This window comes from Zosterops lateralis (assembly GCF_965231275.1).
Source record: "Zosterops lateralis genome assembly, chromosome: 2".
NCBI lineage: Eukaryota > Metazoa > Chordata > Aves > Passeriformes > Zosteropidae > Zosterops > Zosterops lateralis.
In genome coordinates, this window is record NC_139763.1 from 104733629 (window position 1) to 104758755 (window position 25127).

General features: G+C 38.0%; 1 protein-coding gene across 2 annotated transcripts in view; it reads left to right on the forward strand.

Moving 5' to 3' along the window:
* EPHA3 (EPH receptor A3) overlaps positions 1-25127 on the forward strand; it is a 176332-nt gene that overhangs the window by 42092 nt on the left and 109113 nt on the right. For both annotated transcript variants that reach the window (XM_083854330.1, XM_083854329.1), the window contains exon 3: positions 11502-12162. In XM_083854330.1, the coding sequence (XP_083710456.1) occupies positions 11502-12162 (661 nt within the window). The remainder of the gene's footprint in view (positions 1-11501; positions 12163-25127) is intronic.

Genomic DNA, 25127 nt, shown 5'->3' on the forward strand with positions numbered 1-25127 from the left:
TTTGGCTTCTGTTATATCTACTTCCTGATCCAAACCTCGATCTTTCTGGTTCTTTCCCAAATTTCCCAGTGTCTGGGAATATGTCTGGTAAACACCTTTATGTTTACAGTGCCTGCTTTTTCCATTGTTTCTTTGTATCTACGTCCCTCACTTGATTGAATTTCTTTCTTTCCTGAACTCAGTTGTCCATAATAGTTTCTGAATCATAACTGCTTTTGTATTGGATTTTTGGATAATTTTTTATTCTTTTTTCTGATTGCAGCAGCAGTTTTCTTCAGTTCTTGCTTGGCACTTACTATCCTCTTATTGCCTGGTCTTGGAAGTCTCACATCATTTTATCCCCACTTTTCCTCTTCCTCCAATGTATCTGATACTTGAAGCTTTTTTTTCCTGCTTTATATTTCCCTAAAAGCTGCATTTTTGTTTTCTTTCTACTTGGAAAAATATCCTCATCTTTTGAGACAGAGCAATACAAACAATTATCATTTTTTATAGAGGTCAAAAATGCTTTAATTAAAGACAGAAATCACAATACAAAATAAGTATATGTGGTATATAGAGTATTGCTTTTATAACAAAAAGTTATGCCTTAATATTAAAAAAAATAGTTCTTATATTTTTAACTTCTTGGACTCTGCCCACATAATTCTATTTAGCAGAAGTTCTAAGTCTAAGCAATTTCTTCTAAAACTGTGGTATCAGTAGGCATATAAATAGTATTTTATTATTTTTTTTCCCAAATCTGTATATGGTGAATGAAATGTTAAATGTGTTTAAATTATATCTAGGCATGTGAAACATGATTTTTCAGGTTTTTCACTGAATTTTTGTATCCAATTTAAGTAAATAATTGCTGTCTTATCAATAATGGCAACAAAATTATTTTTCAATCGGAAGTGTTCTTATTTATGGAGTGCAGTGTAATTACAGTAGACACAATTTTTCATTTAGCAGGAAATAATATTGCATCTAAAATTAGCAGACTGGAATATTCCAGAATGTTTAATGCATAAATTATAAAACTCCGGGGCATAAAGTGTATATTTAACGTCACCTGCATAAAATACTCCTGTGAGTTCAAAGATATGTTGTGGGTTTTTTAGTTTGTTTGGGTTTTGGTTGGTTGGTTTGTTTGTTTTCCCTGACAATTGAAATGGATAAACAAATTTGCAATTTTGGTATGTTTGGGGCACAAATTGCTACTTTCATGACAAAAAATGTTAGTTTTTACACCTGGAATTTTGGTATATGGAATATGAGGCTTGATGTTGTCAAAGTTAATGTTTATTTAATGGTTTATTTGTTTGCCTGACTCCTTTGCTTTTAGATGCAGCACCACTGAGGTTCATCAGCAATAATTTCATTCAGTATCTTTTCAAAAATAGAACTTCTCTTGTTATGGTTATGAGCTTCCCATGTTCTCCATCTCTTTTTCTGCTGCTGTAGGTGGCATGTGGGTTCAGTTCAAGCTGCGGTTCTCATTTCTCAAAACATTCCCAGTTGGGATGTTGGCTCTGGGACATGTGAATATGAAACAACTCTGAAATGCCCTTCTGCACTGCATTGCCTATCAGTAAATCTGTGTTACTGGCTGTGTTTCATGGGTTATAAATCAACAGTGATACTCGATTTTCCCTGCTTCCTGTGGCTTGAAGCACATTCCAAGTGTTTTCATGTCCTGGGTTTCTCACTAGGTCCTGTCCATCTTCTAGGGGAGAATCCTGATTCTAGCAATGGGAAGGATTCCTGACGGCTCAGGTTCTTTGTGGGCTTTAAATTTTACTCTCACAACCTGTTCAGTTGGACCCTAGGAAGCAAGGGGCTGAAGCTAAAGATCTGAAAGTGTGCTGCAGACACATGGTAGCTTTTCTAACCAAGTATAATTAAAGTGTAAATTTTATCTCTGGTTTATGGGACTTCAAAGACTTAACTCCCCCAGAAAGGCTGTGATGGCCTTGTCTCAGAGTCTTGAAATTGAGTCTTTATCAGAGATGTAAATAATTTGACACAGTCCCTGACCTTGGGGCAGGAAAAGAGCAGAGACAGGGTGAAGGTTGGTTTGTCTGTCCTCCTTCGGGTTGTGATTCACCCATTCCTGTGGAGATCATTGTCAGGACATCCTGGAAGAAAGACCATGTGGTTACTTCTGCAAGGCTACCTGGATGGCAAATACAGGGACTCATTGTATTCTGGTGCTGCGTAAACTTTCACCTCTGGAGCCACAATTCAACAAAATAAATAAAACACTGAAATCCTTGTCTGAATTTTTTTTTCTCTCTCTCTGCAGCCCCAAAAGCAGAGAACCAAGTCAAACACACATTTATTGATGCACATTCCCAGCAGGCTTGCATTTATATTAGTGTGTTTTGTGTTAAAAAATAACAAACCTCTCTCCTGTGCAGTTGTTTTCATTTTGAGCTTTTCACGTCCAGGTAATCAGTGTCTTACTGAGAGCAGTGCAAGCTTAACTTTCTTTTTTAACCACAGGACCTCGAAGTGAGGCAATTTTGAGTGTTTAAATACAAAACTTGCAGAGCAGTACTATTGAGTGTGTTTATATCTAACAGTATGACAAAGAAATGAAGTTGAGTAAATAGAAGTAATATATGGAAGTATTTTTGGCATGAACTCTTTAGGGTAATTCTCTGAACTATGTTTAATCTCTGCTGTAAGGTATTGATACCACTGATAATAATTAGTGTAGTGGATTTCTGGAAGCACTTTGTGCTCCACTGTACCATAGTAAGCTAGAAAATTAAATTTCAGCCTCATTTACATGCAAGGCCTAATGGAGGAATTAGGTGAGTAGGATTATAGGTCAGGAGTTTCTGTTCCTGTTGATGTCTCAACCTCCCACAGAGCAAGTACACACGTATACCTATTTAATGAGATTTGACTTTGAGGTTCTTTGTGAGCCTTCTCAAAAATATGACAATGCCTTTTAATTTTGGATGTATCCTATTCCAAGAGACATTTGGCTCTTCCTTGGGCTTTCTCTGACCTGTGACCAGATTTTTTTTTTTTCAAGTGTCTCTTTGTGTGTTTGTCAGCTGTTTTATCTAATGAGCTTCTGTTTACCCAAGACTGGAACTGAATGAACCTGAGAGCTGTGAAAGTATGATTAACTCTTTGGGGTTTTTTAAATGGTTGGTTGATTTTGGTTTATATTTTTTTGTTTTGTTGTTGTTTATTTGTTTGTTTCTAAAGGTAAAACTACATATTCTTGTGGCACACTCTTGTAGTTCCCAGTGTGTACAATTTATCAAATAACAAACTGAATTTTTAGAAAACTATGTATCTCCAATTTACTGCTACACTATAGGACTGAAAATCAGCTCATCGCTCCTCAAGAATCTGGGTAAAATCCTGGTTGAGTTACTTCTGTTTATTTATCTCATATTAAATTAGGCATGAGTTCTTCTTTCATCCGTAGTCTGACACAGGAAAAGTAATTGTTTAATAATGTTTTAGAGCCTTGAGAAATCAAGAGTGTCTCAGCCAGAGGTTGAGAAGATATCTGGACTATCTCTAGAATTCCCAGTCTAATTACTTTCTTCTTGTTCAACTGAAACAAATTTATCTTTAGAAAATATGAAATGTCAATGAAATATGAGTTCCTGTATTAAACATATTTTTCAATTAGAACAACTAGAAATATGTGCACAGAACTAACTTCTCCTAATTGTATGGTGAGGAAATTAATTTCCATAGAGTTACAGTAAAAATATAATAATTACCATTTCTCTTTTGACTCAGCAGTTGACAAAAGAATAATCACCTTTTTGGAGGTATTTTTAACTTAGCCTTTTAAGCATAATGGTTCTTGTCTGACTTTAGCATGTGTTTAATTTTCAAGACCCTATATCATAGCTATATTTAAAAAGTAGTACGTGTGCTATTTTTATTTATTGCCTTTTTTTGGCAGTACTTCCCAAGCAAGGGATTGGAGGAGACAGTATGAATATTATGCTTTTCAGGTATATTCATAACTATTTTTGGCTTGTCCTCATTAAAGGGGAGGTATGATGGCTGAGACAGGCTTTCAGATGCTCATTTCTTTAAAGGTGTGTTGCCTTCTACAGGAATAAAAAGACAACCTCAGGAGGAAAAACGTGTTTTGTTGACAACTTAGAAGAATATCATAGTATAATTTAAATACCTCTACTGAAGAATGCAGTTTTCAATGAAAGTATGAACTAATGAATGAAAAGGAAGGCTCTACAAGTTGTTATTAAGAAATGATTTTAAAGATGGAAATATGGAGTTATGTGGGTGTGTAACTGCCCATCTAAAGGATATAAAAAGAGGACATTGCCCAAATACCTTTAAATTATGGTAATTACTCTGAGCAGCCTTTTATGGGATTGATTGTGGTCTCCAGCTGTCATGGAAGTTGTCTGAGTTTTCAAATTAAATTGTTGCCTCACCTGAAGTTATGACACATTAGCTATGTGCCACTCACCCAAATTAAAGGCTTCCATTTCTAGATTAGCTCCCCATCTGGGTTCTGCCAGGGAGTCGAAGATTTCCGTGGAATCAAGGCCTTTCAGAAGGGAGAGAGTTACAGTTCCTGCCTTTATGTGCAGGATTACACCCAATGTTGAGATCTTAAAGATTTTGTTGTGTTGGAGGCCAGAGGTGCTGGAGTTTTTCCTCAGAGCCCATGAAGAAGTCCAGCTCCTCGGAATTGGGATCCTCTGAAGCTGCAGAGACACTGCTCCATTCTGCAGGATCCTGCTGCAAGTGTCACTTTGGTAACGCTGTGGTGGCTTTGCCATCATCAAATCTGCTGTAAAGCTGGAAGTAGGGGCACGAATTTTGCATCATGTCCACAGGGCAACTCTTACATTTCCATTCCTCTTTAACTAAAAACCAAACTGTGTTAACCCATAACAGTTGTGCTCGCCTCCTGCTCATTTCAGGGTTAATCTGCTCCTGAGGGGTTAAACTGTCCTGCACAAAATTGGGAATAAATCTCACCTCTGCACTGGCTGGTATGACTCTTTTCTGCATCCAGCATTGCTGTTTCTTGTCTTTCTAACTTGCCAATATATCTTTATTCGTGGCCTGTGCAAGACAGTGGTTGAAGGACACGTTGCTCCAGGAACAGCTGGAGTAAGGATGCCTGGTTTCCTTTTTTTTTTTTTTCCTGTTCTGTTTTGCACTCTAGAAAACAATCAAATATTGTTTGGATTAAAGAAAAAAAAAAGAAAAAAGTCTGCCATGTAAAATTTGCTCAGAACTCTGTATCCCTTTTTGGTTTAATCATCTAAGAACAAATGTGATTTTCTGTAGGGAAATAGTTTTATATGTATTTGTGTTCCTTGCCCTTGTGCAGTAGTACTGCCAATTATATTTATTAGCCCTAAATATTAAACAGCTGGAAGGATTCCATTGTATATAAATAAGACATTTGAGACCTGGAAGGATGCCATTTCTAATACAGCCAGCTGGTGCTTTTTACAGTTACATTCAGCACAACACTACTGAATTTCACTGTACATTGAGTGTTGTGTTAATGACAATAGGAGAACGTGGGGTGGTTTGGGATTTCACTAGGAAATGCCATTGTGTAAAAATACATTGTTCTGAAAGACAGGCTAGCAGGGAAATGCTATATTATGCACCTGTTTTGTGCATTTTGATGTAAATACTTTTTTTGTTTATGTGTTTTGCTGGCAAATACAAAACAACAAACTGCAGGGGCTTTTCAAATGTGAATTTTTAAGTGTTCTTGTGCCACTGATGTTTTTCACTTTCTCTGTTGTGGTGCTGTTTTCCCATTTAACTAATGCTTTCATTTTTAAAAAGTCCTGCTTGCTGATGCTTCTGAAAGCATTTGCTTTTTAAAATTTTTTTATTTTTTTTAATGAAGGCATCATTGTTATGGTACAAGAAATAAATAAAATAGTGACAAAAAACATTGCCCCACTATTAATTTGTTCTGAATCTATTTGTTGGAAAACTGAGGCATAAACTTAGGTAGCCAGCAAACAGTTTGAAGAAGTTGATTCTTCCCACTTTTGGTTGACTGTGTCCTGATTATTTATTTGTAAAGGTTTGCCATCACTGTCTGTAAGCACAAACTACATCCAGTTTTAGGTGCTAGGTAGTGCTTTAGGTGAAGCAGAGGATGGTGCTGGATAACCTGATACTTTTTATTTGTGTTACTATTAAAAATATTTACAGGAGCGGATTTATATGAGATAAGTGTCCTGTCTAATATGGTGTGAAATAATTTCTGATTTTAATTACTTGAAGACACATTCTTTTCTCACCAGATTGCCATATCCACAACTTTGTGTGAGAAATTTATCTTGGGTAAATTTTAATCTCTGAAAGAGCAACATTTAAAGGCTGAATCGTACCTAGTTTATTGAATGTTGTGGAGAAAGGTGCTTTTATAAAAATTATTGTACAGTACAAATTTCAGCCATGGGGGCTGTTGTGTTGAGAACTTCCCAGAAAATCTGCTTAACCTGTGAGATAAATAAGATTGAAACCTGCTTCTCCAGGAGATAGATAACCTAGGAAAAAGAAAATGAAGCTGTAAATTCTTTGCTTGTCCAAGCTCCGGAGGAGTGTTTGAATGCTGGATTCAGATGTCTGTTAGGAAGTCAGATGTTTTCCTCCTTGTGGTGACCTTTTTACCTCTCTGTGATTAAGAGGCTTTTGCTTGCTGAAGGGTGAGAATCAGCTGTCCTTGCAGATTTGATGATGAAGTACTCATCTGTCTACCAATTAGAGATGGGGGAAAAAGATGGCTTTGCTTGTCTTTCTGCAATTTGGTTTAATTATTAGTTCAGTATTCCCATGATAAGGTGTGTGCTCTTGCTTTCTTATTATTGTTTATGTGTGCTTAGCTTCTGTAAGACAGTTATTTCTTATTTATTTTGTTTTACTTCACTCTTCTTTAAAAGCTCAGAAGCATAACTGCATGGAGACAAATCTGTCTGGTTTGGATAATTTGGGATAAGTTTGGGGCTGGTTGTATGGTAAAATGCTAGACCTCAGTTTTTCTTGGGAAAGTTTAGTATCTGTATGCTCTTAATGCGTTTCTCATCTCACTTGAGCACTCAACAGACAAGATATTAATATTTTGTCTTGCTTGTAATTCTGAAACTGTTTTGCTTAGCTGTGAAGGAACCCAAATTTTAGGTTGAAGCTATAAGTTTGTGTCTTATGAAGGTTTATGTGATGGAAATGGTAATTTCACTGTGTGTATAACTCAATCAGAAAACTCCTTCAATGCAACTTACTCTTGCATTTACAACTTTGAAAAAACTAAAAAACTCTGGCTAGAGCCAGTGGCATGAGGTAATTTAATTGATTTTTGAATGTCAAATGTAGAAGAAAGAATTCCATGGTACTTTTAAAGTTTCTTAAAATCCCAAATCAGATAATCTTCTGTCCTCTGATCTCAGCTGGTTGGTATTTATGGGCCTTGAATCAGCATCTTTGGTGATGTTATGAGGAAAGTTTTCATACTGATGAGCTGCCCTGGAATGCATTCTCCTATAATATGGTCATTAGAGGGTTTTTGTTAATAGCAACCTTTCAGAGCTCTTGTGTCCTGCTATTTTGTTAAGCTTTTAAACAGTATGTGGGGAGGTTGTTTTCTTTTGTTTAGACTTGAATTATTTTAATGCTCATCTGAAGTTGGAGTTTTATACTTTGTAGTTTAAGAGTTTTATAGCAATGTGCCGCTGACAGAAAAAAAATGGGGATTTTTTTTGCAATCACACAGTTGCATATATGTTGTATTGTAAATCACAAAATATCCCTCTGTTTCTTATTGTAATTCAGATTTTTTTTTTTTGTTATAATGGCTCAAAAGACACAAAAAGTGATGTCACAGGCAGGATGAAAGAATTGAGATCACTCATGTCCCAGATTCCCACATTGAGAGGGAGCTTTCCATTGAGACTGCTCATGACATCCTAGAAACATCCTACATTCACTTCTGTACATTTCCTTTTGTAAAGAAATTGCAAGAAATAACCCAAAGCCACGAATCCAGCACAGTGCCAGATATTGGAGAAGAAAATCCTTTTTGGCCCAATTTTGTCACTCAGAGACATGAGTTAGACCCTCTCACTGGGGTTCTGGAGATTTTTCTACACCACTGAAAGCAATTTTTGTTTCCTGTCATTAACAGCATCCAAAAAAGATTTTAAAAAGTGAAAAGCAAACAAAAGAACATTTTCCAAAAGTCAAATTACATGCTGGGAAGGGAGTGGTGCTGTGACACTTCTGGACATGCTTCAAATGTATTGAAAGTGCCTGAAGGCATCAGGGGAATATGACATAAATACTGTGTAATAATATGAATTCAGAAATAGTGCCCCACATCCTTCTGTCACAGAGTCCCTGACACTTTTTTATAGACATCTTCGTAAAAAAAATTGAATTTATCATTTCTTTTGGACTTGGAGGAGGGTAGTCCTGTCATTTCATTGTTCCAGAATTTAGGACTTGCCTCTAAATTTCCTCTCTAACAATAGCCAAGACTGATAAATATCCATTAGTTTTATACAGTATTGAAAGATAGAAATTCCAGCTGGGACACCTCTGCAGTGTAATTGCTCCATGGACCAGAGCTACTCAAGATTTAGTTTTTATTTGATCTCATTTGATTGATAATAAATTAGGTCTGTGTCCCCAGGTTGGGTCTGTTTTGTCTGTGGCAGTAACAGATGAGTGATCTCTTCCTCTCATCTCGACCTATGAGTCTTTTGTTGTATTTTCTCTCCCCTGTCCATCTATTTTACTGTTTTCCCTGCCTAATTTCATCCCTGGAATAAGAATTTATCTCTATTTATTATTTTTAATTTTTCAAAATAAATTTTGTAATGATTGTAACTTTACAGAGCAAGTTGAACACGTGAATTGCAAGTACCAAAATAAAAATTAAAACAAGTCAGAATACAGGTGTTTGAGAAACCTGACTTAATAGTAAAAGTTCAATCTTCTTTGTCATCTGTTTACCATTGAGATCCTTTGAAATGGCAATGCTAGACTTACTGGGAAGACTTGTAATGTATGAGCAAGCAAATGTACTGCTTGTTTTTTTACTTTGATCATAATAATTGAATTCCCAAATGTAGTTGAATCTGGTACATGTTGCGATTTGAATGCTCTTCCTGTAGTTTTGGTGACTTATTTCATCTTTTTCTAATGAAATAGCTGTAATCTCCACAGTTTTATAACTGTTAAAGTATTTTAGCCAAATTAGCACCCAGTGTGTGAGTGGCATTTCCCTTCAGCAATGCTTCAGCATTATGTGATAGATTTAAAATTTTGGTTTTTTGTGTAAGTGGACTAACACAGACTTCCAGGCAATTCGATCTTCATTGAAAATGACTGAAATTATAATTGCATGAAGTTATCAATTGAAACTTCTGGATGAAGATCATAGTAGTGATGCTGCCTTTGTTATGCGAGTCCAGTATCTACATTCAAAAGTCTGTGTAAGCATGTTGGATAAGAAAATTATGGCAAAAAAAATATACCATGAGACTTGCTCATAAAACTAGCATCTTGCTGTGGAGATGTTTTTAACTCTGCCAGTTCCTGGTCTTGTCTCTGTCTTCCTCTGGACATTTAGAATAGAACTGATCAGAAATATGGAAATGATAATTACTAGATGACTTTTGAATGAGTGTGAGCTGCTTAAAATGTCTGTAAAATTTGATTTCATTAAATAATTTTGTCTAGTTCCACCTAGGTGTTGTCACTCAGTGTTTATTTGTCCAGGTAAGAGCTGCAGATAAATCAGTGCATCCAGCTTCACTGGAGGCAATTACAGCTCTTGGAGGCAGGGTTAAATTGTTGGCTCAGGGCCTGTGCTTGTGCAAGGACATCTGTCAGAGGAGAGTCCTTCACTTGGTTTTGGGAGGCTGGCAGAGGCTGGGAGCCAGGGTCCAGCTGCCTCCTCATCCTGGTATGGCTGGTGCCAAGCTCTGGAGTGGCCATGAGCTCCAGTGTGGTAATTTTGACTCAAAAAGTCTCTTGCACTGCTGGCTCTTTTTGGAAATAGATTCTGTTGTGGCATGCTGCGGCGTATCAGCTGCTGTAGACACATCCAAGGCTGTTTTAAACTCTGTTGAACTAGTCAGGAAGAGATAAAACTTGTGTATAGTCAGGTCTGTAAAGTGAACTGCAGTAAACTTGGTTTCAATTAGTGGAAAGAGTATTTACACTGCTTTTATCTGCTGGTTTAATAACGTGGTTTAAAATCACATCTTCAGTAGTGTGTGGATGATTTCATTGTGCAGGCCAGCTCTTAGTCAGATCAAAACTTCCTTAAATTAGTGTGTTGAGACTGAGAACTCTCAGATGCTACTCTGATATGTCAATGTTGGGGTTTTTTTGCTTTCTTTGTATATGTCTGTGATATTCATGCATTGTAAACCCAAGAAACTGTATAAACTTCTGCACCATGACTTTTGTCTTTATAGTGGGTATAATTCTTTTTTTCTCCTCTCCTACTGTCTGCACTACACTGAAGTCCTGTAACAAAAGGTGCTTATGTAAAACAAATAATTATTAGACTGAGTTCTTAAATAGGAAATTGAAATTACTTGATTTTTGAGGGAAGATGTTCTTCTGGAAGAAATTCTTCTTTGTCTCCCTTCCTCAGGAGTGGCAGTGACTTCTGATAACATACTTGATTCTCCAGTTTTTGTTGTGGTTTTTGTTTGGTTTTCGTTTTCCTGTGATTAGTAAATATTCCTCTTTGGTAAGCGTGACTTTGGAAACCAAATGTGAGTAATTCTCAAGTAGGAAGGCCCTTCCTTCATATTTTGAGTCAAGAGAGTTTGTCAGCTGATGGCTGCTGTAAAAAACAAATCATGAGCATGTGTTCTTCAAAAACCATTCCAGTGTCACAGCTTACGTAGTCTACAGAAGAACCAACTAAGGTATGGTAAATTGGTAGTAATTCTTAGTCCAACTCAACCCAGTTTCTGAGTTATTGTTTGTCAGGAGTACATACATCCCAAGGAAAATCAATTGTCATGCCTTGAATAAATGTAACATTTTATTGTGACTGTATGGAATTTCAGTTGGAGCCATGGGCTTTTGTTTAATCTTAGAAATAATACTGGTTCTAACAATGCAAATGTGTGTTGTCTTTGAGGATGTCTTCCATTTGCGGTGAGTGTAGCTGTTGTAAAGACATGGAATTGTGGGTGAAAGGACAGCACTGCTTATTGTTTAGGAAATTGTTTTAGGTTTTTATTTCTTTCATTCACTTTGAAGTAACTTGGTAAAATCTGAGTTATTAAGGGTGAATGCTGTGTTCATTTAAGATGTTTCTGTTTTTTAATAAGAAAAAAAGTAAGAGGAGGTTCACTCAGACCTTGCTGTTTATTTTATTGTGATGTCCAACCAAAGTTATTTTTGCTTTTTCACAGCTTTTGGTCTAAACATTATCTTTGTTGGCATAACAGGTAATCTTAAAACATTTTCTTTTCTTCCTTTTCATTTTTTTAATCCAGTGGGAAGAGATTAGTGGTGTTGACGAGCATTACACTCCAATCAGAACTTACCAAGTGTGCAATGTCATGGATCACAGCCAGAACAACTGGCTGCGGACAAACTGGATCCCGCGGAACTCGGCTCAGAAGATCTACGTGGAGCTCAAGTTCACCCTGAGGGACTGCAACAGCATCCCCCTGGTGCTGGGCACCTGCAAAGAGACCTTCAACCTGTACTACATGGAGTCCGACGACGACCACTCGGTCAAGTTCAAGGAGCACCAGTTCACCAAGATCGACACCATTGCGGCTGACGAGAGCTTCACCCAGATGGACCTGGGCGACCGCATCCTCAAGCTGAACACGGAGGTCCGTGAGGTGGGGCCCATCAGCAGGAAAGGCTTCTACCTGGCTTTCCAGGACGTGGGCGCCTGCGTGGCCTTGGTGTCCGTGCGGGTCTACTTCAAGAAGTGCCCTTTCACTGTCAAGAACCTCGCCATGTTCCCGGACACGGTGCCCATGGACTCCCAGTCGCTGGTGGAGGTGCGGGGCTCCTGTGTCAACCACTCCAAGGAGGAAGAGCCCCCCAAGATGTACTGCAGCACGGAGGGAGAGTGGCTGGTGCCCATCGGGAAGTGCTTGTGCAACCCCGGCTACGAGGAGAGAGGCTTTGCATGCCAAGGTAACGTGTCCGTGGTTCTGTGTCCTTACTAATAATAATAATAAATAACATGATTTGCTAAAAATATTTGGTAAGACCCAACAATTGATTTTTAGTAACACATTGTGTAGCCAATCTAGGCCCTCTTGCCACTCTTGGACCTTCTTCCAATTCACAATGATTTTCTTAGACGTTTGTGTCAAAAAAGTGATTTGTTGGAAGTGCTTGTGCAATGTTGGCTACGAAGAAAGAGGCTTTGCCTGCCAAGGTAACGGTGCCCTCCTGTGTCCCTGCTCCCTGTGTTGGGCACTTTCTCCAAGTTCTGGAGAGAAATCAACTAGGTGGTAAAATTGACACAGAAATTGGAGCTTGTTTAAGCTGTGTGAATAACTGTGATTTGCTAAAAATATTTGGTAAGAGCCAACAACTGATTTTTAGTAACACATTGTGTAGCAAATCTAGCCCCTCTTACCACTCTTGGACCTTCTTACAGTTTGCAATGGTTTTCTTAAATGTTTGTGTCCAAAAATGCGTTTTTTTGATGTCTTTTTTTTATCTTTTAAACTTTGGTCTTGATACACAAATTTTGCCACTGAGCTGTGTTGATTAATTGAGATTGGTTGGTAAAAAACATGTGGTATTACTCCTGTAGCATAATTACTAAATGCAGATACATTTAGAAGATTAATAGTTGAAGTTTATTCAGAAATACTCATGCATTTTACCTCAATTTTCTCCAAACCTTTGATTTCTGCAAACTGGCTATGTGAATGCTCCCAAGAACAAGAGTACATTGGGATTTGGATTTTTTACAGAAATAGTCTTTTAAATTTTAGGGAAATGCATATTATATTTACTAGTTTTCATATCAACCAAGATGTAACATTTTTATGCTTTTTATAAAATTGCATTTTGGAGTTTTGTGCCAATTCAATCTTTTCACAGAGTGCCTTAAAGGGTGCTGGCTGTGGCAAAGGGTCTTCCATTAAATATGTAAAAATTAAACAATAACGTATGGAAATCCCATGGTTGGAAGTAGCATAGCTGAGATGTTTACTGAGGGATGTGTGTATGGGTAGAACAGAAATATAAAGTATTCTGAACCTGCTTGGGACAGTGCCTACTCCTTTTTAATCAGCCCTACAGCAATACTTATGTCAAACAAGTAACTCCTGGGGAGCTACTGAGGACCCAACAAACCACAGCCATGACTTTTTCTCAGAAAATGACAGGGAAACGTCTGGGGGAAGGGGTAAGAGTGTTCTTGCTTTGATTTTTCTTTTAAGCAGATTTTAAACCATTTTTTCCCCTTGAATAAATTGAATAGCCAGATCTGAGGATGCTCGTCTGAGGTTAGATACTGTTATTTATAAAAAAACCAATGTAAACTCTTCTGTTAAGGACTTAATTCAGGGGAGAATGTTTTATTGTTCAGAAATGTTTTATCCAGGGCCTCCTATAGCTGCATTTAGAAATGCTAAGACATGAGTGAATCTTTTATCCACTGTGTATATTCTTGCTTGCTACGGAGCCTGTGTTCCTGTGAATGGTTGAAGGCTGTTGGTTTAGAGTTTCAGTTACACGTGAGCACAGAGAGACAAGCACTCCAGAAAGTGACAGACTACAACTGAGCAAAAGTAAAGCTAAATAAATCAAACTAAACTTTTATTAAAAACAAGTTCTCAAATGCTTGGGGCAGGCAAGGCAGCTCCTACTGAGTTCTGCAGAGAAAATCAGACCATAGAATGAATATATTTTTATATTTTGCTTTCTTTTCTACCATGCTTTTTATTTTGTTTTTTTTTTTTTCTTCCTCACTCACTGTTGATCAAGGAGGTTATATATAATGAGGCTGTTAACAATAGCAACAGGTCCTTCTGGTTTATTCTGATTTAATGTAGAATGTTCTGCTGACTTTTATTGGTAGTCATATTGATCAGATTCTTTCAGTGTGCTGTGATTGAAGTGGCTCTTTAAAAGCAGGAACTCAAAACCTCACATTTGTCAGCATTGGTGGTGCAGCAGGAGTTGGAAAACTCAGAAAACCAGTTCGGTTTTGACCTCAGTCTCGAGGCTGCTCCTGCATCTTTCCTTTTCTTTTTCTTCTCTCCTTCTTTTGCTCCATCTTTTAGGGAGTTTATGGATTTTTATGGGTTTTTTTATTTTTTCTTTTGTCACCAAAAGAGCAATAGAATCAGGATTCTACCAATTTAACCCTAAAATGGTGTTACAAGCATGGGCTGGAATGAAGGCATAACTTAGGAAAACATAAGTTTCAGTTGAAGTCTGAGGGAGTAATTAGAAGCAGAGGTTATTGTCTTCCCAGTAGTTGAAAACATTTAAGGGCTTAGTGTCCATCACTACTTGATCCTGTGTTCAGACTGTTTCTGATTTTGTTTGTTTCCATAATGCTGTTTTCATAAACAATGTCATTTTGCATTAGCAGGAGATTATTACTGAGGATTAAAATGAAGGACCTTAATGGTATAAGATCAGCCTATTTAAACTTCATTCGGAACAGCTTTTCTTTGTACTTGGAAAATTAGGCACAGTTATGGCCTCCCAAATAACACAAATGTCACCAGTTTCCTTGACTGCTTTCTTTTCTCTGCATAGCCAGGAAAAGCTGACATAAACTCAGACCATGTTTTGTTATTGGTGCATGTTTTTGTAACACATTTGTATGTAAGCTGTGAAAAGCCAGCTCAGCTGATGGGGTCTTGCTGGGTGGAATATTGTTCTGTTCTGGATCCTGTTGACTGATTTTCACATGTACAGCAGTAACATCCCTACCTGTCAGTCAGTCAGACACTGTGACCATCCTTGTCCTCCTTATTGTGTGTTTGTGGAGCAGAGGTTTCCCAAAAATGATACGCTGGAGGTTAACAGCTTCAGATTTAATTCCTCCTCTAGCAAAGGCTTGTGCCCCTGCTCAGTGTTTTGGAGGGATTAGGGTTTGTCTGAAGTGAAGTAAGATGTGTAGGGGAACAAGTTGGAAATACCACCCTTTCATACCCATTTTTCACTTTAATGAATACATATATTAGTTAATTAAAATGGTATGTATCATACACTATAGGCTATTTGTTATTACAGCTTTTTTAGCATCATAGAGATCCTGTCTATTTAACCTTATTTTGCTATTCCTGGTTGAACAGGACTTTTTCCTCACAACGTCTTTTGTAAATTGTGTCTTCCTGCCACTCTGACCAAACTACATTTCTATGGAATCCTCTCTCTTAGAGTTAGTGTGTTTTAATTAGGGGGAAAACCCCCCAGCTGGCTGGAACTACACACTAAGCTTAATGCTTTCTAATAATCTCCATCCTGCTCCTCAGTCAACAAGATAAAAACCATCTTTTCAATTTGTTCCCCATCAAACAGGCAGAGTAGTTCAGCCCAGATCTGTCTTAATATTCTTTCTCTGACAGTGACTAATGGTATCCTCCTAAGGAAACTAAGGGAAAGTATAAGAAACTATATAAATGTGCTCCTTTCCTGGGTAAAGATTCTGCCAATCTACTGCTGACTTTTAAAGATACATTTTGTAAGACTATGTGCAATACTAATCAGTGACCAGTCTCTTGGCAACTTGTCGGTATTTTGACTCATTTATATTTTTAGTCTCTTAATTTTTGTGGCAGTGAATGGCATATCTTGCCTTGTGTGGAGAACATAACTTCTTGTGTTTAACCCTGCTCTTTTAGAGTCACAGGGACAAGGTTTTCCATGTCTCTGTGTAGTGAGGAAATAACTGCTCCCTTTTCAGCTTCCATAATAACAAATTCTAGGATCTCTTTCATGTCTAATATCTCACCTCTAATACCTCTTTTCTGAACTTTTCCTTCTTTTTTAAAGGACAGTCATTGCTCTATATCTCCTCCTTTTTGACTGCCTCTGTACATATTCAAAGTAAACAGTGTGATTTTTTATGGAAAAGGCAATGAGTCTTGTGTGCACTATTTAAGTTTCAAGTGCAGGAAGGGATTAGACAGTGGCTTAGAGTTTGGAACAGCCCAGACACTGAGTTTAAAAAAGGAACATTCACATCACCTGCCCAGTGAGAGGGGTCTGTACATGGAAAAGCTTGACTCAGTTTTACTTTGAACACTATAGAGGAAATAGGTCTCACTATCTGAAGGTTGATTAGTTGGGGTATTGATACCAAAATAAATGGGAAAATGTAGGATAAATGGCAGAAAATCTATCTGTAGTTCTGTAATGATCTAGAAGGCTCCTCAGGGAAATAATGGAAGCCTCATTTCAGGAGTTGTTTTTTTAAAAAATCGCAGTAACCAGATGATAAAGGAAATCCTGCACTGGCAGGTTGGGACTAATAAATCTTTTCCATCCTGAATGTGACTATTCTGTTGTTCCTTATTTCATGCACTTCAGAAAGACCAGTTGGACATGGAGAAGGTTGTTTTTCATTACAATATGCTTAATTAGCAAGTGTGCAATTGTTTATCCATTTTTGGGACTATGAGTGAGCTTGAATGCTCTTTTGAAGGCTTCCAACAGGTGACTCTCTAGACCAAAACCTAATTTTCTGACTCTGGTTATCAAATGGAAAATTTAAATTGGTGTGCTTGAACAGAATGACCCAAAAAAAGCACAGAATAACAGTTTCTGCATGGTGTTGTTTCAGGGTACAGTTCTGACTTTTAGTTGATGGAATTGAGTGAGTCTGAGCTGTAAATTTCCTGTGTAATGGTATGTAATAAAGTTGTAAGTTTTAACCATGAGTGACTGATACATTTTCTATAACAAAGCCAGAAGGAAAAAGAATGTAACCCACCAGTTCTTCCTTATGTATTTAATTTTAGCTATTAATCAGGTGGATTGAATGGGAGAAAAGGGAGTGAAGGGTAAAGGAGGGAGAGGATAAGTTCACCCACTGTGCCTGGTTATTGCAAAAATGACTTCACAAAATTTCCCCTAGCACTAAATTTTTCAGTGCTTCAAGTTGTGCAGTGAGCATCTCCTAAATCATATTTCTCTCTCTGAGTTTCTGGAGATATGAAAGGAATGCCATCTGTGGCTGCTAAATCTGAACCATCACATATATTGCTTAATTCTTGGAGTGGAATGACTGCTGCACTTGAGGTAAAAATATGTAAAATCATTAATACCAAGGAAGCAAAGCATTTCTCCAGACTTCTTTTTTTTTTTTCCCTCTATGCTTTAAATAACCATTTTGTCTTGCATAAGTAAATCTAATTTTTACTTTTCTAGATCAATAGGAAAAAAAATGTGAATTTACATGTAAAGACAAAAAGATACTGTGAGGAACTACTCAATTTTTATGCAAGTAAAAACAGAAAAGGCACAAATGCTTTTTTGCAACTGCAAAGTTTTCCTTGGAATTAATTGAGTGGCTTGGATGTGTTACACTGTGAAAATGTGTGGCCTTAACTCTTAGACTCTGCGCAAGATCCATTATATTTAATAAAATGTAGGCACTGATTAAATGGAGATCATACAATATAATAATGGAGCTACCAAGAAAGTTCCATTTTACATGAAACCTGAAAAAGTTGGGGATTCAAATTTTTTAAAGCAGAGGTCTGAGGTGGTGTTTTTTTTATTCCTTTGGTTTGTATTGTTTTGATTTTATAAAGCAGGAGATATGCTTTTTAAAAGGACTTTTAATCTTTCAAGCTGGTAAACTAAAATGACAGCAGCTATAAATTATGAATCACTTTATTTGTAAAATATTCATTGTTTTTATCCACTTTAAATTCTAAAAGTACATAAACAGAGCACAACAGTGAAGGATTTACCTTCCTGCATAAAATTTATTTAACTCTTACGAAAGTTATGTTGACGATGTCCAGATGATTTTTATGGGAGAAGAATTATGTTGCATTCAATACTTCCTAAAGATCCCCAGCCAACTTTTTATGTGACATTTTCTGACTGTTACAAATTTGGAAAATATTCTCCAATTTGTTCATCGTCAGCAATAGATATAAAAACGCAAGTTTTTAAGGCTAAATTTATTCGGCACAATGTTGTGGTTTTTTGACTGCTTTTGTAACATCCTGAAGAAAAAAAAAATCTGAAATTACTGCAGAAGAGATTTTTTTAATACAATACTATGCACATTCTTTCCTACATGTAAGAAAAAGTATTCTTTCAGCCTTTTTAGTTTCTTGAAAAAACCTTTACCTTATTTCTTGGAGGTTGTGATAGAAGTATTCAAAACATGATTATAAATATTACTGTAAAGTTTTTAACATTTAATGATTAAGAGCTTGAATGTAACATTACTGTTAATGTTCTTTGAAAACTTAGCAATACATCTCTCCAAGTTGTTCAGTACTACAGTGTCAATATATGGCAGGATTAGATAATTTAAAACTGAATTTTTGTATTCAAAACCAGGTGGGAAATGAAAAAGTTCACTCAGAAATAATGGAAATATTTGCAAAAGTGTTAATGACTCACAAAACACGACTTAATACAGTTGTATGTTTGTTTAATCCACTTTTTAAGTGTTTTTTGTTCTGCCACTTTGTGGGTGCGTTGACAACTTTTTCCTTGTTTCCCTTACCTGCTTTTCCAGCAAAAAAATGACCACCCCACTCCAAATCCTGACAAAAAAAACTCCTCAAACACACCACACCCCACTGCCTGGAACCCAGACACTCTCCAATTTAACAAGTTTATGAAACATTTACTGGCTCTTCTCAACACTCAAATATTTGCCTTAATTCTTTGATACTCACATGTTTGAGGGCACTATCACTGAGTTTGTGTGCAGGATTTTCCTGCAGGAATCTCCTGGGTGTCTGTCACTGAGAATCCTATGGGATCTCACTGGCATTTCCTTAACCTTTTCACTGTAGTGGGTTCCCTTCTTTGGAGGTTTTCAAAAGATTAAAGCCTAAATAATGGGCATCATCCTCAGCAGGTTTCACTCGCCGTGCCTTGGGTGGTTTTTCAGTCTTGGGATTGCACAAAGATTGCATTGTCAGTGGGAATTCAGGGAACCTTTCCCATTGGTGTCCCTGCCACTGGGCAGGGTTTATAGAGCCATTTGACAATCACCTATTAGTTCCAGAGTGGGACTTACAAAGGTTAACAGGGGTTTGCATTACCACTGGCAGCTGGCACTGGGCTTTAAATAGAGAGCAATTGCAGCAAGAGCTGTGAGTTTTGATAACACAGCTCTGAAAACGCTCTCTGAGTAAGGACCATCTTGAAAGATGAGTACAAGATGAGGAGATTCTTCTCTCAGTCTGCTTCTCCTCAGTGTGAAGCACAAGATGTTGTCAAAACATGCTGTTGGCAGACATCTAAATAACCAGCAATTGATAGCAGATTTTATTGAAGCACTCAGACTGAGGGAGAAGTATCAGCATTTGCTGTTTCTTGGATGACAAATTGAATAACGTTCACTTCATTTGTATGTCTCCTTGTGTTTGAAATTGCAGCGTTATTCTTTGTAGCACGCCAAGAAAATAATAACTTGGACTTCACACAGCCTGTTTAGGGAGAGAAAATGCAAAGTTCACTGCCTGGAATTTGTTTGTAGCTTCAGCTTTAAGTACCTGCATCAGATGCCCTGGCAATTAGTGTAGGTGGTGTTCTGGGGCAGGGAGAGACCTAAACAATGACAAATCCTTCCCAGGTCAAGGAGGTGAAATATTTCACCGTCATGGCTCTGTGGGTTCAGTGGTTGTCTACTGTAAGGTTAAAATTTGATGTGATAATTTAGAACAGCTGCTCTTTGACAGGAAGATTCACTTTCAGCAAGGGAAGAAAAAGCCATATGGTAAAAGCTGATGCTGTGCCAGGGCTGAATAGCTGCAGAAGTGATACAGGACAGTTCTCTTCAACAATATTCTTGAAGTAATGCATTTTACTTGCCATTGGTGTTTTCAATCTGTGTGCCTTTTTGAGTCATAATTTCAATGATGTACAAGTACTTTTTTCTAGCTATTTTTGTATAATGCTTTTTATTAAAAATGATGATCAATTGACAGAAAAGGGTGGGGGGCTTTAACAATACAGAGTTTATTCATAGCCAAATCCAGACTACTTTTTGTACATATCAAAGTTTTAGAGAATGATTGTGTCACAATTTTCAAGTAAATTGAGGTGTATTTTTAGAGGGTGTGTCCCACACTTGACTTCAGATACTTTTAGCAGAATAATTCACTTAAGTGACACTGCCTTTATTCACATGCTTAAATTTTAGTAAATTGAGCATATGAAATAGCGTGAAACCTCATGAAATAGTAATTCCCACTACTCATCCTAAATACTAGTGGTCAGTATATCAGGAGTTCAAAATCTTGTGGACAATTCATCTGTCCTCCAATTTGGAGGAGGGGAATCATTGGTCACAATAATTAGTTCTGTGTAAAAAAACCCCACTGATTCATTTTTATGTGGCAGAGATTTTTAAGGTAAGGAGAAAACCAGAATAAATTACTTAGAGTGCCCAGCTCTTACTTTTAAAAAAATGCCACTGGACAAGTGACCAAAGACCTTCCGCCAGCCGTGCATTCCCATCTAGAAATACAGATTTTTGGTGTCCTGTTCCCCTGTCTCCTCCCGTGATGAGGATGGGACAAAAAAGGTGTTGTTTAAAGAAGAAAAAAATTGTCTTTTCTTCTCCTAGGAAAAAAAGAAAAGAGAAAATCTCTGAAGTGATTATAGTAAAGCAGTAAAATATGCTGAAATGGTCATCTGTTACCCAGCTGAGCTAAGAAAAGACCTGAAGTGTGGCAAACGTATTAAAGTTAAATATTAAACATGTTCTTTGATGTTTTGCAACCCTCTACTGAGGTCACTTATGCAGAATTTGACCTAACCTGACCAACCTCTTTATCTCTGTAAGAGGTAATTCTGTACACACATAGAGAAATGTTGACATATAAATACCTTCTGTAGCAATTATTTTGTGCCACATTAGTATTAGGATGGTGTAGAGTCCAGTAAGTAAAAGTTCCCTCCTTTGTTTTCCTATTGAATGGCATCATGTAATCTTATCATTATTATTATAAAAAGAAATACAAGCAAATTATTCAATATTATATAATTCAGATTTAACAGGAGCTTCTCCAGTTCCTATAATGTGCCTCTTTAGATGCCAGAACAACTCAAACTCTCTGAAGGTCTAACAGGATTTTTTTTCCTGATTTTGGTAACGTGATCCTAATACTGGGATGACAGCTCTGGGCAGTTTATTTTAAGAAGTTACTCTTCAGATCTGTTCTAGGAATTTTCAGGTTTTGTTCCCAAAAGGATAAAATGGAAAACTGAAACAGGGCTGAGGGTCTGTGACTTGAAGTGGAGTCAAGGTGTATTAACCACGAGCATGAGATCACTGTTGCAGCTGCAAAACTGGAGTTATCCTGGGGAGGAGGAGGAGGAGGCTGGGTGGAAACCAGGACATTTTATCTGAGGAAGTAGCAAGTATGAAATCTCAGATAACCACAGCTAATAACCCTCATCTTCATTAATTGATAAACCATTCCTTCAGCTGCTGCTTTCATGCAGTGTATAATGTCTCTGACTTTTTTGACTTTGAGTGTCCAGAGCCTTCATCTGGATGGAATTAGGAAAACATTAAATTTTTACATGGGTGTGGCATTTAAAAGTAATGCCAGTCTTGTTTCTCACACTGTGTGAGGGGATGAACTGGCAGTGAAACTAACAGTAAAAGGGGAATCAGCTTCTGTGTCTTTTCTCTGCCCACACCAACCACAGCAGATGGTGAAAGAAAACTAGAAGCATTTTTATAAGAGGGTCAGAATAAGAGAGAGAATGAGAGGAAAGAGACTAGAGAGGAAAAAAATCACCATAAGAAATAAAATAGACTTATTTCACTGAAACTTAAATGCTGCAGATGGTATTCTGAAAAAAAAAAAAAAAAAGTTCTGTGATTCTGTTAACTTGAAAGCCAAAGGACTGCATCTTGTTCTAAACCTAGTGGACTATAGTTTTGTTTTGTTTTATTTTGTTTTTGAGCTTGAAAAGCCTGTCCAGTGGATTTCACCCTAGTCTGCAGTATCTTTAGTAGAGAGACATGAAATAAAGCCCTGGTCAGTAACGTGACATAGAAACCATGGTCACATCCATGGTTTCCCTTTGTAGGGATGACTCAGAGGTGCAATTTATCACCCTCATCCTTTGGGAACAGCTGCTCCGTGCCATATTCATGGGCAAGCAGCTGCTGTGGCCAGGGAGGACGTGTATGTGCAGCAGAACTGAGAGTCCTCCTCTCCCTGCTTTCTTCAGCCACTTACAGAAGGTGAGAGGAGGGTATCAGGGGATGGATCCCTCAGAGGCTTGGAGAGAGAAGGTAGCAGAGCTTTTTGGGCTGGGGAGAAGTTAATCCTTGTTTGCCCTCACACTGCAGCCATGCTGCTGATCCGTTCTAATCCACAGCAAATCTGAAATGTGATGACAATAATACAGCTGGCAGGAGTTTTCACTCAATTGGATTTCGAGTTTCGCCTCTGATCCACATCTGCAGTGTGATAACAACCTAACCTTTTAATTTTTAATCTCTTCCCTGAGCAAGTAGGCCCTGCTTCCCCCCAAAAGTTAAATACTAGTCTTTAATTGAAAAATACACAAAGCACTGCCAAATCCTGTGGTAAAAGCAGGTGTTCAAGGCACAAGCCTGTTTAGTAAAGAGCTTATTTAAACATGGATTAAAGGCTTCTTTGGAATTGAATGCATTGCTTTTTTTCTGTGCAATAATTACTTTCCAGAGCCTGTGCATTTAGATGTCTGCCTTAAAACCTAGCCTGCCCTCTATCCCAAATTCTCTCGTAATTAGGGATTATTTTATAGCTTGTCAGTTACCCATCAGCTGGGAAGCTTCCTTGTCTGACTTGCAGTCAGGACAGCCAAACTGTCACCTCCTGCTTGCCCCTTGTCATCAGGTCCCCAGATGGACATCCACAGATTGCACATCCATGAGGTTGAAGCAGTCATTCAACCTACAGGTGTTTTCTTGGGTTTGAATGGTTTGGAGGAAAGAAGGCTCCAGGCTGTGGCAAGGTCTGGAGCAGCCTCTTCTCCCAGGGAACTGCAACAGGACAAGAGGACACAGCCCCAAGCTGTGCCAGGGAATGTTCAGGTTGGTCAGCTGGAAGAGTTTTTTCCCTGAAAGGGTGAGCAGGCATTGGACTGGGCTGCCCAGGATGGTGGTGGAGTCCCCACCCCTGGAAGTGTTCCAGAAACATCTGGACATCTGCGCCATGGTTTGGTTGGAATGGATGGTGTTTGGTCAAAGGTAGGACTGGATGATGTTGGAGGTCTTCTCCAACCTTAGTGATTCTGTGCTCCCCTAAGATTTTTTCATAGGCACATTGGATTCTGGGTTGTGCTCCTGCCTTCCACATTCATCTTTTTGCTAGAATTGAGGTTTGAAGGCAGGAAGGGGGTTTTATCCTGGATCACTTTGGTCAAGTCTATCAGATTCCCAAACACCCTGCCTAAACTCATGTGAACACAAGGTTATGCATTCATAACCCTGCTGTGGGATTCAACTGATTTTGTGGGATCTTGTGGGAGACTCTGTAAAAAGTTGCTGGGAATTAGGACTTCAAAAATTGTCTTGAAATCTTAGAGGTGATGTGTTTTGATACAGTTAAGACTTCTGGTCTTTCCTTGCAGGTTGTAAATCTGCTTTGGGGCATTTCACTTTGTTTTGTGGTGTTTGATGATGTGTTTGTTGACTTTCTATAGACTGTTTCCATTACTTGAAAATCTGTCTGTGTCCAAAGGTTGACTTAAAAACAACTGAAGGAATAAACAGTGTTATATAGTCTCTCTGCAAACAATTTAGAAACACTGGTTTTGTATAACAGTCACGTCCTGCAGTAATTTGAGAAGGTTTCTAGCTGAGGGAAAAAAGAAAATGTATCATTTTTCCTTCCTTTCCTTACTTCCCATCTAGTAATTGTGAAGATTTTTGGAGTGAGATGTACTTGACTGTTATGTACTGGAGACTCTGGGATGTGAGCAGGATCATTCTCAACAGCTCTCATTAGGAGTTCCCTTTATGTCAAGTTGAACACATGAAGAGATGAGACAACTGTGATTTTATGTAAAGATCAGGGAAAAAAGTATTTATGAAGACAACTATTGATAGAGGTATTCAACATTCCTATTGGAGAGTTATCAAAAATGTGTTTGCAAGGCATTTGTAACTTCCAGTAGAAATTCTCCCAACAAATAAAGGCTTGTTCATTCTGGGGCTATTCAATGGAAGACAAATGAGTAAAAATGACCAGTGGATCTGGGAGTCCTTTTCCCTGAGGAGCCAGGAGCACCTTCTGCACCAGCAGCCATCCATAAGGTCGGAGCATTCATTCCTCCCTTTGTGGTTGTTAACATAACTTTCCACTTCGCCTCCTCCCGCTGTGACAGACCTGCAGAGCTCTGCACAGGCTGCCTTTCCTGCCTGTGTGCTGTGTCCCTGTTTTGGTTAGAGGCAGTGGGTAGGTAGGAGAAGGCAGCTTTCCCACCTCAGAGCTGGCAAGCTCTGGCTCAGGATTGATGCTGGTGGCTGGCTCACAGTGGGAGCTACTGGAAGCAGTGACAGAGACAGATGATGGCACGCCAGAGCCTGTCAGCTGAAAATGGCAGGGCCAGAATGAGGAGGAATGCTTTCCTCATCAGCAAAGCTTGATTTTTGCCTCCCGTGCAGGTGGGGCATTGGGGAATGGCTGCCTGCTGGAGGATGTATTTTCTTTTGCCTTTACATTTTAGATGCCAAGTCTCTAACCACGTGTCAGGGTTGTTGCTTGTGCTGTCACTGAAATCACTTGTGAAGTTCCTGTTGATTTAATGGGAAGAAGTCAAGAATTTCAAACAATTAGCTCTTGGACGAATGAGAATGTGTGGCTTTTTGATAAAATGCTGTTCTTCTTAAACAACAACATATCTCTCTTCAGTCAGGAAAGCAGTGCAATTCATTAGTGAACAAAGTTTTGTATGTGTAAAATACAAAATCA